This window comes from Peromyscus leucopus, chromosome 7 (assembly GCF_004664715.2).
Source record: "Peromyscus leucopus breed LL Stock chromosome 7, UCI_PerLeu_2.1, whole genome shotgun sequence".
Taxonomy (NCBI): Eukaryota; Metazoa; Chordata; class Mammalia; order Rodentia; family Cricetidae; genus Peromyscus; species Peromyscus leucopus.
The window spans coordinates 109,798,298-109,811,165 of NC_051069.1; the positions used below are offsets into that span (position 1 = coordinate 109,798,298).

At 48.2% G+C, this 12,868-nt stretch overlaps 1 protein-coding gene across 3 annotated transcripts in view; it reads right to left on the reverse strand.

Moving 5' to 3' along the window:
* The window catches only part of Ulk4 (unc-51 like kinase 4), a 352,379-nt gene that overhangs the window by 216,734 nt on the left and 122,777 nt on the right, over nt 1–12,868 (reverse strand). For all 3 annotated transcript variants that reach the window (XM_037208051.1, XM_037208050.1, XM_037208049.1), the window contains one exon: nt 4,002–4,050. In XM_037208051.1, the coding sequence (XP_037063946.1) occupies nt 4,002–4,050 (49 nt within the window). The remainder of the gene's footprint in view (nt 1–4,001; nt 4,051–12,868) is intronic.

The window sequence follows — 12,868 nt, forward strand, 5'->3', positions numbered from 1 at the left end:
TGGAACGGGGAGAGAGGCGAGTGAGTGAAATCCCTAGGGGACGGGGTGTGTCCACGGGGTGACCGCTACAGACAGGGTGCGGATTAAAATGTTCGCTTATGAGAATGTCATACAGTGTTTGACTAAGGACAGAAGCAGAGTAGGAACTGAACAACGTCCTTCAAGGACACCAGTCCAACCTCATAAAGCATGATTTCAGAATCCCCTGTACAATATCCTGGGCCAGCCAGAAGGCTCAGTGGGCGAAGGTGCTTGCTGCCAAGCCCAAAGGTTGCAGTTTAAGCCCCGGAACCAACACGATGGTGTAGCAGGAATCTTAAAAGTTCTTATTAATAAAATCAAACCCGAGGCCAGTTATCGGGGTCAATGCTGGTAGATCAGAGAGACAGAACAAGCCACAGCTATCTCACTCGCCTGGTCTCAGCTGGTTTGTCTCTCTGACTGGAGCCTCTGAGTCCTCATCCGGAATGGTCTCAGCTGAATTACTGCTCAAAAGCCTGAATGCTTAACCAGCAAAAGCTTAACCAGCCAAATGCCTCTAGTTTTGGTCCTCACGCCTCACGCCTTATATATCTTTCTGCTTTCTACACACTCCTGGATTAAAGGCTGCTTTCTGGATTAAAGGCGTGTCACATGCTTGGCTATTTCCAATGTGCCTTGAACTCACAGAGATCAGAGGATTCTATCTCTGGAATGCTAGGATTAAAGGTGAGTGCACCATTTTCTAGCTTTGTATCTAGTCTGTCTGTTCTCTGACCCAATAAATTTATTAGAGTACACAATATTTTGGAGAACACAATACCACCACACGATGGCAACGGCTGAAAGTGTGCTCTGACCTCCACACACGTGCTATGGCATGTAGGTGTCCATACACATGCAACAAATAAATATATAAAGTGCAATAATACCCAACAAGACAGCTAAACACAGAACGTCCTCGCGGATTCAGAGCACCTCGCTGGCAATGGTGGAGGTGCAGGACTGAAGAGAGGTGTCACCTTCATTCCCTGTGACAAAGAGGCTGGGACAGCAAGGTTTAAAGAGGGTATGACACCGATCAACAGCTCCCTGCCGCTGATCATGAGGGTGCGTCACATCACCTGTCAGAAGGAATTTCCTGTTGGAATTTTAGATGTGGAGATGACAGTGAATGGGCGGAGAACTGGACACAGACAGTAGTGAGGTGCCCTTTAGAGTTCTCTCTCTACCCACGGTAGTGACTCTCAGACCTCAGCAGATGCTCCTTTGTGCAGTGGACGGTGGTCAGGCAGAAGCCCACCCCTGGTGCAAGTGCAGAGAGTTAGAATCTGTGGAGCGCTCAGCCACAAGTGGGATGTTTTCTGTACTGCCCCTGCCCCCGGCTCAGAGACCGTCATGGAGGACGGGCTTAAAAGACTGAATGAGCCAGAGATGGGGTTGGGGGTGAGGGGTGTTTTCAGGACATGACAAAACCGTCCTGCTCTTGATCACAGGATCAAAGCAGTCAGCATCCCAGCATGAACAGGAAGGAGCTATCGGCAGCTGACGGCTGCTAAAAGAGGAGAACGATTCCTAAGAATGTAGGCTGACCACGCCCCAGTGGATGGCCATACACCCAGGAGCACATGGGCAATATAAATTGGACCCGGTGAATTCTAAAAAACAAAAAAGACACAGTCAGGAGAGAGTGGGGGTTGGGAGGTGATTAGAGCGGCAGATGTGCACATGTATGAAATTCTCAAGGAAAAAATAGTCTCTATTTTTAAAGTCATGGACATTCTGCTTTTCACGGCCCCCAGCTTAGCCGCAAAACTCATCTCGCACGTATGTCAGCTGAGACTCACACACCTCTTCTGATCAAGGCTCCCTTGCGGTTGAGAGTGGAGCCGAGGTGCTGAGAGACACCCCACCCAGTCAGTGGCCACGTGGTCCCTCCACCCCGTTGGCTGTTGAGGCCGACTCTTTACATGCTTTCAGATGCTGAGCAAGGGAGGCTTTCCCACGCGGTTTCTCTCTGTGGTGTTTCATGTAGAATGAGGACTTCCGTCAGGCACCAAGGGAACTGAACTGCCCACAGCAGGCAGAACCACCCTCGCCAGCGTCTGCCCAGGTCTGTCTAGTTCTGCAGCTTCTGCGTCACTGCTTTCTCCACACGCCAAATGCGGCTCTGGAACAGCTTTGCTTCTCACAGTGTGCCCAGCTTTACGGCCGAACTCAGCAGTTTTCTGTACCCACTGTCCTCCAAAACAAGGAATTCAAGCCTGTAACAAACACAAGAGCTGCCTCTGCCTCGGAGGAGGGGACAGTGCCAACAGGTGACCTTGGAAACGAGCTCAAAAGACTCAAACTGCTCACAGTTTCAGAGGTTTTTGTCTCTAAAGAAGCCCCCACCATGGTTGGCAGGACACAGGCTAAGGGCCAGGATGCAATAAAAATCCCCACAGTTCCACCACCTACCAATAGTCTTTCCAAGTTTTTAATCCATCAGTGGATTAAGCTGCCCATTGTGTCATGGGCCCCGTGACCAATACCCCTCACAGACACACTCAGGCTGGCTTCACTGACCTCAACCCAACCAAGCTAATCACCAAGATCAGGCTTCGAAAGAGAAACGCACAGGTCATGCTGCCCATAAATATCCGCTCGGCTGCTCTAGAAGGCACCTCTTCCTCTCCTTTTCCCCCTTCTTTCTGACACTGCCTCTGGACCCTCTTCTAGCACCAGGAACAATTCCTCTAACCTTCCGCGTGGCTCTCACCATGCAGCTCTTGACATCTGGCCCCATCTGTGCTTGAGACACGCCTACCCCCCCACGCCTACCCCCGCCCCCACCCAGCGCAAATGCAAGTGATCTGAGGACAGTATCAGGAGGTGGCACCTCTAAGAGCAGACTGGGAGTGTCCCCAGCCCCCCCTCCCACTGAGGGGTGCCACAAAGCCTGCTCCTTGCCTTCCCACCCTCTGCCCTCCACAGGCCTTCAGAAACCTGGGAAGTGCCCATCAATTCTTCATACACAACCTAGTGTATGAGCACCACAGACGACGTCAAGAAAACACCAGTCCCCTGACCAGACCGTGGGTCTGAGGCTCAGGAAGGGGGTCACTGGGCTTGCCTTTGCTTTTTCTACACAGGCACACAGTTTGTAGGCATATCTGAAATGAATGAGGGAAGCTCACTCCCTCACCATGTCTGCCGTCACTGAGCTGTGCAGGTTAGGGTACTGGTAAAAAGGGACACTTTTCTTGGCTGTCAATGCTCCTGTATTCTTCCCAGCCCAGTTCTCAGATCAGCAGGGTCTGAGCGGGGGTTCTTCATGGGCAAAGAAAGACAATGTTGGGGTCCATTTCTTTCTCCTCACACAGGAACCACACAGCAAAGATTTGATCTGATGGGTGGTGTTCGTTTGAGGTACGCGTCCTTTATTGGGGAAAGGAAGCTAAGCTATTCTGAGTTTTGAGGAAGACAACCATATGATGGTTGAGTCCAGTGACGTTCATGCTGAAGGCTAACACACAAGTGCAGCACGTGCTGTGTCTCCCTCCACAAGCCAACCTCAGAGCAGCCTGTGTTCTATGCTAGAAAGCAGGTATCAGCTGGGCAGCATGAAACATGCCTAAAACCCAGCACTCAGGAGGCTGAGGCAGGAGGATCACAAGAGTAGAGCCACACAGGCTACAGAATGAGATGAGAGAGGAAGGTAGGGAGGAAGGGAGGGAGAGAGGGAGGGAGGGAGGGAGGGAAGGAGGGAGAAATAAAAACCACACGTTGCTTAATTCACCAGAAATAATAATGCAAACTGCTTTCAAAGGACAAATCTACAGACTCCGGCTGTTTTCACTTCCAGACGTGACGTCTGTGCGGGTCTGAGAGCAGAGGTCTCATGAGGTTAGGAACAAGACAAAGGACATACAGTCTGTGGGGACAGAGTCTAGGTGAGAGAGACAACCATACAATTCACCCCAAAACTTTAAAACTTGAAATGTTCACTTGAATTCCAAAAGACATACTTGCATTCTTACCAGAATCACTTCAAAAATGAGCGGGACCAGTTTGCTTTCTTCCACAAGCCTGTAAGAGAAGGAAAAAAAGGAGGTGAGGACATGTGAGGTAATATGCATTTACACTGCTACCCTAATAGGGTGGAATGAAGCCCCAATGTCTAACTGCTCGAACTCTGATGCAGAAACAGACTAAATAAATGATGACCTTAACACACAGAACTCCAGCAGTTACACACAGACACGAGCCATCTTCACAATGATCAGCTCAGATTTATTGATATTTTAATGTGAAAATTAATTAAAATTCACAATTATTATAAAGACAACCAACCAAGGTAATGCCAGGTGAAATAATGTAACGGTCCACAATGCACACAGAACCACTGGCGTGTGACACTGCCATGTTTTATCTCTGCCTCGTTAGCTGTCTTCCCAGCATAAATAAATTAATGCACAATGAATTTTAATGGTCTTTAATTTTTAAAAAATTGGACACCAATCATCCAATCTACTCTAGGCACATTCTCTCATCAAATCTGGTTATAAATTATCATCAGTTATAACAGAATAATTATTTCATGAGATTTCAGAGAAAGTCGCCTGATGAAACCAGAATCATCCAAGTCAGTCAGTGTTTATTAAGCTTGATAAATTGGGGCTGTGGACACAGCTTAGCAGTGGAAACTTCACCCAAGTGCTACAAAAGATAGTTTTAAGAAAAACCAAAAAGTATTTCCACTTCTAAACACCCCTTTGGTCCAAGGCAGAGCATGTGATCCCCAGTGACAGGCCAGACAGTAAAACTGGACACTACAGCCTCTCAGTCTCTATAGCAACCATAGCCCAGTCAAAGTAACATGAGAACAACTGTGAGTGATGCTGAAATAGACAGGCTGCGTACCAATAAAACTTTATTCTCCAAATGGGCTGCTCTGGGGCCACAGGATATAGCTCTAGATCATATTCAGCTACTGGAGAGATGGCTCAGTGCTTAAGAGTACATATTGCTCTTGCAGAGGACAAAAGTTCAGTTCCCAGCATCCACACTGGGCAGCTCACAATGGCCTTTAATTCTAACTTCAAGGGATCAAATGGCCTCTGCAGGCATCCACACACACGCACACACACTATTTTTAAGATATTAAAAATAAATCTCAAAACATGTTCTTTTTAAGTATCTTGTTAGAATCAATTCTGTGAGATAAGACAAGCATACACCAGCCGGGCGGTGGTAGCGCACGCCTTTAATCCTAGCACTCGGGAGGCAGAGCCAAGCAGATCTCTGTGAGTTCGAGACCAACCTGGGCTACCAAGTGAGTCCCAGGAAAGGTGCAAAGCTACACAGAGAAACCCTGTCTTGAAAAACAAAACAATAAAAATAAAAATAAAATTAGAAATACACCGTTTTGTCTGTATCACAATGACTGGCAGATAGAAACAGGGCTGTAACATCTGGCTGTGGTGATATATTGTGTACCCTAATAAACTTGCCTGAGGATCAGAGGACAGAGCCAGTCACTAGATTAGACATAGAGGTCAGTGGTGGCACACACCTTTAATCCCAGCACTTGAGATCTCATGCCTTTGCTTGGGAAGCACACATGCCTTTAATCCCAGGAAGTAATATGGCAGAGCAGAGAAAGGTATATAGGTGTGAGGAAACAGGAACTCACTCTCTTTAGGCTGAGGATTTCTTAGAGGTAATAAGAACTAGTGACTGGCTACTCTGTTTCTCTGATCTTTCAGCTTTTACCCTGATATCTGGCTCTGGGTTTTCTATTAATAAGCCCATCTAAGATTTGAACAAGCTGGGCGGTGGTGGCACACGCCTTTAATCCCAGCACTCAGGAGGCAGAGCCAGGTGGATCTTTGTGAGTTTGAGGCCAGGATGGTTTATAGAGTGAGTTCCAGGAAAGGCACAAAGCCTGGTTTCGAGACATGAACCCTGTCTCGAAAAACTTAAAAAAAAAAAAAAAAAAAAGAAGGAAGGAAGGAAGGAAGAAAGGAAGGAAGGAAGATTTGAACAACATCTGGCCTCCCAGGAGCTTGTCTGCCTGTGATAATACACAGATACAAGAAGTGTCTGTGAAACTAACAAGAAGGCATTGCAGTGAGTGTGATGTAAGAGTAGCTGTGACTGATGCTGAAATAGACAGGCTGTGTACCAATAAAACTTTATTGTCCAATTGGGCCACAGATACATGTTAAGGGCACAAGAGACATGGACTTTCCAGGCTGAAACAGAGAAAGGCAACCTTAGTGTTTGCAAAAGTGAGTATGATCATCACTCCTCATGGAGCGTCTGTGACCCTGAGGCACAGAAACAGTCTGAGTGCCCTTCAGGGGACAGGAGCACAGAGGTGTGGTCTAGGCATGTGGGCAGAATGCCAGTCAGCAAAGGAAAGGACAGAAGGGCCATCAGTGATGATGGTCCACTGGTTGTGATTTTAAATTAAATAAGCACAGAAACACACTGCAGGAGGCTGGACATGGTGGCACACACACAAAATCCCAGCTCTGGGGAGGCTGAAGCAGGAAGACCAAGAGCTCCAGCCTGTGCTAAAAAGAAAGATGCAGTTCAATAAAGAAAAAAAAAAAAAACCCACTACAAGATCTCACTTATATATGGAACCTAACAAGTCAAACTCAGAGATTCACATCCTCTGGTTGGATGTGAGGCCAACTTCACATGAAGAAATTCTTGCCTCGTTCTGTAAACCTGGCGAAATGCACATGGCTGGCTGCTCGTGGCTCTAGAAGGGGCCAGGCAGGCAGCACAACTGGACTCATGTGTTGTACAGAACAAGAAGAGGATGGAAGGGGAGGGGAAGGGTTTTGGGGAATCCAAGAGTAGGAGGGGGAGTTGGGGTGGACGTGATCAAGATACATCACATCCATGCCAATTACCACACAAAAAGAAAACCTTCATAATGAAAAAGTTTCTAAAATTAATCATTCCACCCTACGTCGCTTCCGCCGGGCACATGTGTCATAAGAAGAGACGCAGGATGCACGGAGCAAAGGCCTGGCGCCATGACCCAACTCCACCCAGCAGGGACATGTCTTCCCAAGGGCCTCGCCCATCCACGTCTCTATCTCAGACATCTGCAATGCCACCTGGCCAGTCCTCTTCCCTGGAATCAGGACAGGGTAGTGATTGCTTTGATCCTCAAGATGGCATGGGACTGATAATCTGCAATTTCTGCTTCTGTTCATGTATTTTTCAGGATTTCTTTATAACCACGCCACTGTTATGGTATTTTAGGGAAACATTTTAACTACTTCAAATGTGGTTGCATAAAACAATCATTTTCCGAAGCCCATGGGCTCTGTGGGCCAGAAATCTGGACCAAGGGCACAAGTGAAGCCTTGCCTTTGGTCCCAGTGATTGAGGCCACAGCTGGGAAGACAGAGGACAGGCACCTGGAAGAGCTGAGGGTATGGGAAGGAACCCCACTCACAAGTCTTGCAGCTAGTTAAAAAATCTTGCTTAACTCCATTTGCTGTGGCATCTACCATCACCCCTCTAGAGGACCTAGGCATAGTGTGGCAGCTGGGAACCGAAAGCCAGTGTCCAAGCAGTGAGCCTGGGTGAAAGGCATCCAAGAAAAGAGACGGATACTAGACTAAATCATCACAGGCTGATGGGGGGAGCCAGAGCAGACCCCTTGCTGGTGAGTGACAGTCTTGTTACAGTGGGCCCAGGTGGGAACTGTCTGTGTTCACAGAACCAGAGAGACGAGTGACCCGTGAGGAACGATGATCATATAACAGCTTGTCACCAACTCGGCTTAAGGATGCCCAGCTATCGGCTCACTGCTCTCTGGACATGCAGTTGACTGTGCATGCCTGGGGCGTCCTCTCAGAGGATCATGAACCAGAATCAAGGTTCTCTGGTCTAGAGGCTGGGTGCAGGGGAGACCCATTTCTAACTCTCTCTGTTAGCAGAGGTCAGCTTTCTGCAGGAGGACTCAGGTCCCCATATGCTTGCTGGCTACCAGCTAAAGACCCCCTGTAAGTTCAATTTAGAGTCAGAGCCTGGGCCCAAACAGTTCCAATAAGCTAGGTTCAGCCCCCATTCTGCCATATGCCAATCAAAGAGACAACAATGGAAGGCAGAAAGGGGGATTTATTCAATGTGGCCACCCTGGGAAGAGGAACAAATAAAGGGGCCCAGGGACCCCCAAGTCCATCTCCAGGGTCTGACCTAGGCCTGGGTTTAAACAGATGGAAGCAGTCTGCAGAGCTCAGCAGTCCTGGTCAGGGTGTGGTCCCGCCCATCATCACTGTCTGGGCTCTGTCTCCTGCAAGGTGGTCTGGCAAGTTGCAGAACTGTGTGCCATCTCTTGCTGGAGGCAAGTTCAAGTCTCTCCTCTGGCTGGCATTGGGTTTCAGCCTTTCCCTTCCCCCAGCACAGGATCCCTGGGAAGTGTTACACCTGGGCTCCACTGCCTCCAAAGTCTGGCAGCACAAAGGTCTCTAGGCCTTGCCTCTCCATCACCAAAGCCAGTAAGGGATGCATTCCTGTGTGCCCAGTCCTTTGCAAGCTTCAAATCTCACTGACCTGACCTTGACCCTCAACTCTAGACCAGATTTGAAGGGCCTGTGACCTTCTCTATATTTTAAGGTCATTTAATTGGGGGTCTTAATTACATCTGCAATAACCCTATACAACAGCATTAAATTACTGTGTAAATGAAAAACTGTACAAGGGGCATCTTACAGAGACTGGGAAGCTCCAGGCCTGTCCTGGAGAGCTGTGGATCTCACACCCAACCTTGTCCCACCTCAGCCCTATCATACCTCTGCCTTCTTTTAAAAGAACAATTCTAAGTTCCTCCTCTGGAGAAGCTGCTTCTAAGCCCATCTGTGAGCACCCCGAGCTGGAGGCTCACCCCGAGCTGGAGGCTCACCTCGAGCTGGAGGCTCACCCCGGCTGGAGGCTCACCCCGAGCTGGAGGCTCACCCCGGCTGGAGGCACCCTTTGCTTAACATTCCAACAACATCAGTTAGGAGTTTTAGATTTTATATTTATTCTGACTGGAGGAGTAGTAGACTATAAACAAAGCTTTTTTGTTTACATAATTTACCAGTCTAGTGGGCCAGTGACAGTCATTTTAAATTAAAATCTCCAACATCAAGCTGCATCTCAAATTATTTGTTCAGTGAGTCAGCTTCAAAAAGAAATGGCTTCTTAATGTTTAGTTACAGGATGAGATGTCATCTACCCTGAAAGCAGTATTATTTGTGGCTTTTCTCCTTCAAACATCTGACCTTCCTTGACATGCTTCTTAATTCACTTGCAGAGGATTGCAGGATTCTGTGTGTGTTTGTGTGTGTGTGTGTGTGTGTGTGTGTGTGTGTGTGTGTAAAATATACTTTTCACATACATACACAAATGTCAGGGTTGAGGTTTCCACAGTTTTAACATACATGTTCATCTTGCAAAGACCCAAAGAACTCTGACCAAGCAGGTCAGGTCTTCCCTGAGTAAGTTCACACCCCAGTGGACACAAACACATAGTCATCACTTAATCTGGCTATAGGCTGATAGCTCTTCCTCTGAGAAAGCCTTAGAACTCAGCTACAGTATCAGCATACACTGGAACACAGAAATCTGTATTCCACACAGAGATCTCCCACTGCCAAGATGGTGGAAAATAACAATTTTCACAGAGAAAGTTTGGTCAGGTTGAAAGTAAGCCCTCCCAGTAGGAAGGACAGTTGAGGGGAAACAGGAATTCTGTTAATGACCCAATAATACTGCTGCTGGCACCTAACACAGCTCTGCAATGACCCGCGTCTGCTGAGTGCGCTGAGGCCACAGGCGGGTTCTCTCAGGCTGGTAGTACGGTGAAGGGAAAAGGAAAGCTGTAGTCAAGATGGCTTCCCCACAGTGTGTAGGATCTCATACAGGCACCACGAGTAACCCCTAGACACCAGACGCCGTGCACCTTTGGACTCTTCATGAGCTGTCCCCACACAGGTCCTTAGCTGAGGGCCCTGGCTCACCAGCCACATCATATCCAGGTGCACTGAGCTCTGTCTGGGTCCAAAGCCACTCTTTATGAGCTCCGTGCTCATCCTCTTCCTGGCCCTGAGCTCTGCACCAGGCAACCTTCTCTGCTGACTTGTGACTCCATTACAGTCTCTGCAACAGGGACTATGGCTCCCAGGAAACATGGGCAGGGGCATGTCCCATATCCCAGGGTAAGAGAAGGCACTGAACAGAAACACAGTATCAGCAAGACTAAGGATCAGCAGGGGCAAAGACCAGGGGCAAATCCCCAAGCTGTACATACTGCCAGCATTTCCCCTCATCTCTAGATACAAACCCAACAATAATAAGTGAGTAACTGTAACTGAGATAATGAACACTTTCCAACATATTTTCAGTTTAACAAGCTGTTCATTTCCTTTTTTAGTTCCATTTACTTCATGAAATTTTTGGAGTTTGGGGTTTGGAATCCACTTGCACTTGTGGTCAGGCTAAATTTCTGCCTTTTCTCAACAAGCATGAAAATAGTGCCTCCCATGTGCTGTGCGCAGGATGCATGAGGGATGCACTGACCGTCACAAATGCTAAGGCAGATCGATACAGTGAGGCCTACAGAAGGGCCACAGAGAGATTCTGCTGTTCCCAGGACGGAGTGAGGACCCTGGAGAACAGCCAACAGCGATGACGTCAGTGGAAGGCTCTGAGTCCTCTGCTCTGCAGAGAAGAAGTCGAGGCACAAACAAGAATGATAAACAAGTGTTTGGACTGAGGTCTGAACGCCAGCATGTAGGACAGCACCCCATCCCTGAGACAGGGACTGCAGGAGGACCAGATGGGGACAGGCAACTCACGGTACAGAGGAGCAGCAGAAGGAAAGGCAGAGCAATCACATCGGTGCGACTAGGGTGGAGAAAAATAAACAAAAGCAAAAGGCAGCTCCGAGAGAGAGGCGGAGAGATGCAGAGGAACTGGAGCACAGGGGGACCTGGAAGGCTCGACACACAGTTGTTCATTCTTCAAAAGAAGGGAGTTAAAAACCCACGGACCCGGAGAGACGGCCGGGTGGTGAAGATCCTGCACCGCTCTCGCAGAGGACCCAGGTTTGGTTCTCGGCATCCACATCAGTTGGCTCCCAATGCCTGTAACTCCAGCTCCCGAGGATCCAGCATCCACCTCTGTGGGTGCTGCACTCACACTGTGAATGGAAACTCACGTAGCACATGCACCCACACACACACACATTTTTAAAATGGGGGGGGGGCAGGGATCTAAGCACACTGTGCTCTTCCGTCTGTCTGTTCCTCTGAGATTAAATTCTACCTACACAGCTTCAATTCTATTCTTATACTTAGCTCCTCTCCGTGCCTTCTCCTCCTGTCCTCTCACAGCTCTCTAACTCTTTTCCATCCGCCGTCATCTTCATCCTCTTTCTTCTCCATCTTGGTTCCTTCCCTTCCTCCTCCAGAATTGGTCTCAGCCTACCAGCAACCTGACTCTTAGCAATCCCAAGCAAAGCTTCCAAAGTCCCTACAAGAGCCGTGATAGTCAGCTTCATTTGCAACCCAAAGGGGGAGTGAATAGAGGAGGTGGGGTCAGATAAGGCCTGGAATAAGTCAGAAAGGGAATTTATGTGCTCAAAATACATTCTTACAGGTGGTTAGGTGAAACGTCACGAGTCTATGTTACAGGTGGTTAGGTGAAACGTCACGAGTCTATCTTACAGGTGGTTAGGTAAAAGAGTCTATAAGTCACTAAAACAAAACTGCCTCTGCTTTTCTATGCGTCATACACTGGCAGGGTGGGGTGACTCTGCTCAGAGCTAGGAAACCTGCCTCATAGCTACACTGCACCTGGCATGCAAAAAACGCTTCTGTTCTGAGTCAACTGCTCTGGAAGGCCGTTTGGGCTGCGAGACAGAGGAGGGCCTGAGCTTCGTTTGCACAAGAAGCAGAGGTTTGCCGAGGAGACAGGCGGTGTCTCCCTAACGGTGTTCACCTTAATTCAGGAGATGGCAGTTGGTCTGTTTGCCATTTTGGCCTAGGATGCTTGAGAAGAATTTCAGGTAAAATACACTGTTAAAAGTTCTTGGGAAAGTTATGAGTGCACATGAAATTCATAGCAGGAGACAGCTGATATATTAAAAGTCGAATAACACCAAATATTCCTTGATATTTGGCCTCTCCTCCAGAAGGATTCCTTGATCCTTTAGGTGTAGCTTTATCATATACAGTTGAATTTCTATTTCATATTTCTGCAGCCTCTATTTGTATGGCTCAGGGGCTGAAAACTGTGGTTAGCTTTTTAAAAGGCTGAAGGTAATCAAAAGGTGACTACTTTTAATACATGAAGTTCAATTTTCGGTTTCCATACATAAACACTGCAGTGGACCCAGCCTGCTGTGCAGGGAGCATGCATGGTACTGTGTATCTGAGGGGTGGGGACAGAGAACACAGACAAAGCCTGAGACCATCGCCAGCTGCTGAGGCCTATGAGGTGGGAAGATTAGGAAAACTGCATTATTCATAACTTCCCATCTTTACGTTGATGATTTGGGCTCTCGTGAGAATGGTAGAATAAGAAACCAGGTTTGGGATGCAGTTGTTCCACCAGCAAATTATGACTGTTCTCAGGACTGGGGCACAGCTCAGGGGAGCACTCGCCTAGCATGCACAGGGTCCAGGGTTTAATCACAGTACAGTGAGCTGCTCACTCGCCAGAGCTCCCGTGGAGTAGTTAACCCCTCCCCTCCACAGAGGAAGCACCAACACTGAGCTGTGACAGCTGAACTTAGGTGTTCACAGATGCTGACACTGAGCTCTAGGTGAATGAGGAGAGGGGGTCTGAGCAATGAGTCAGTTTGGAGAGGACCGAGGAGAGAACTCGGGGC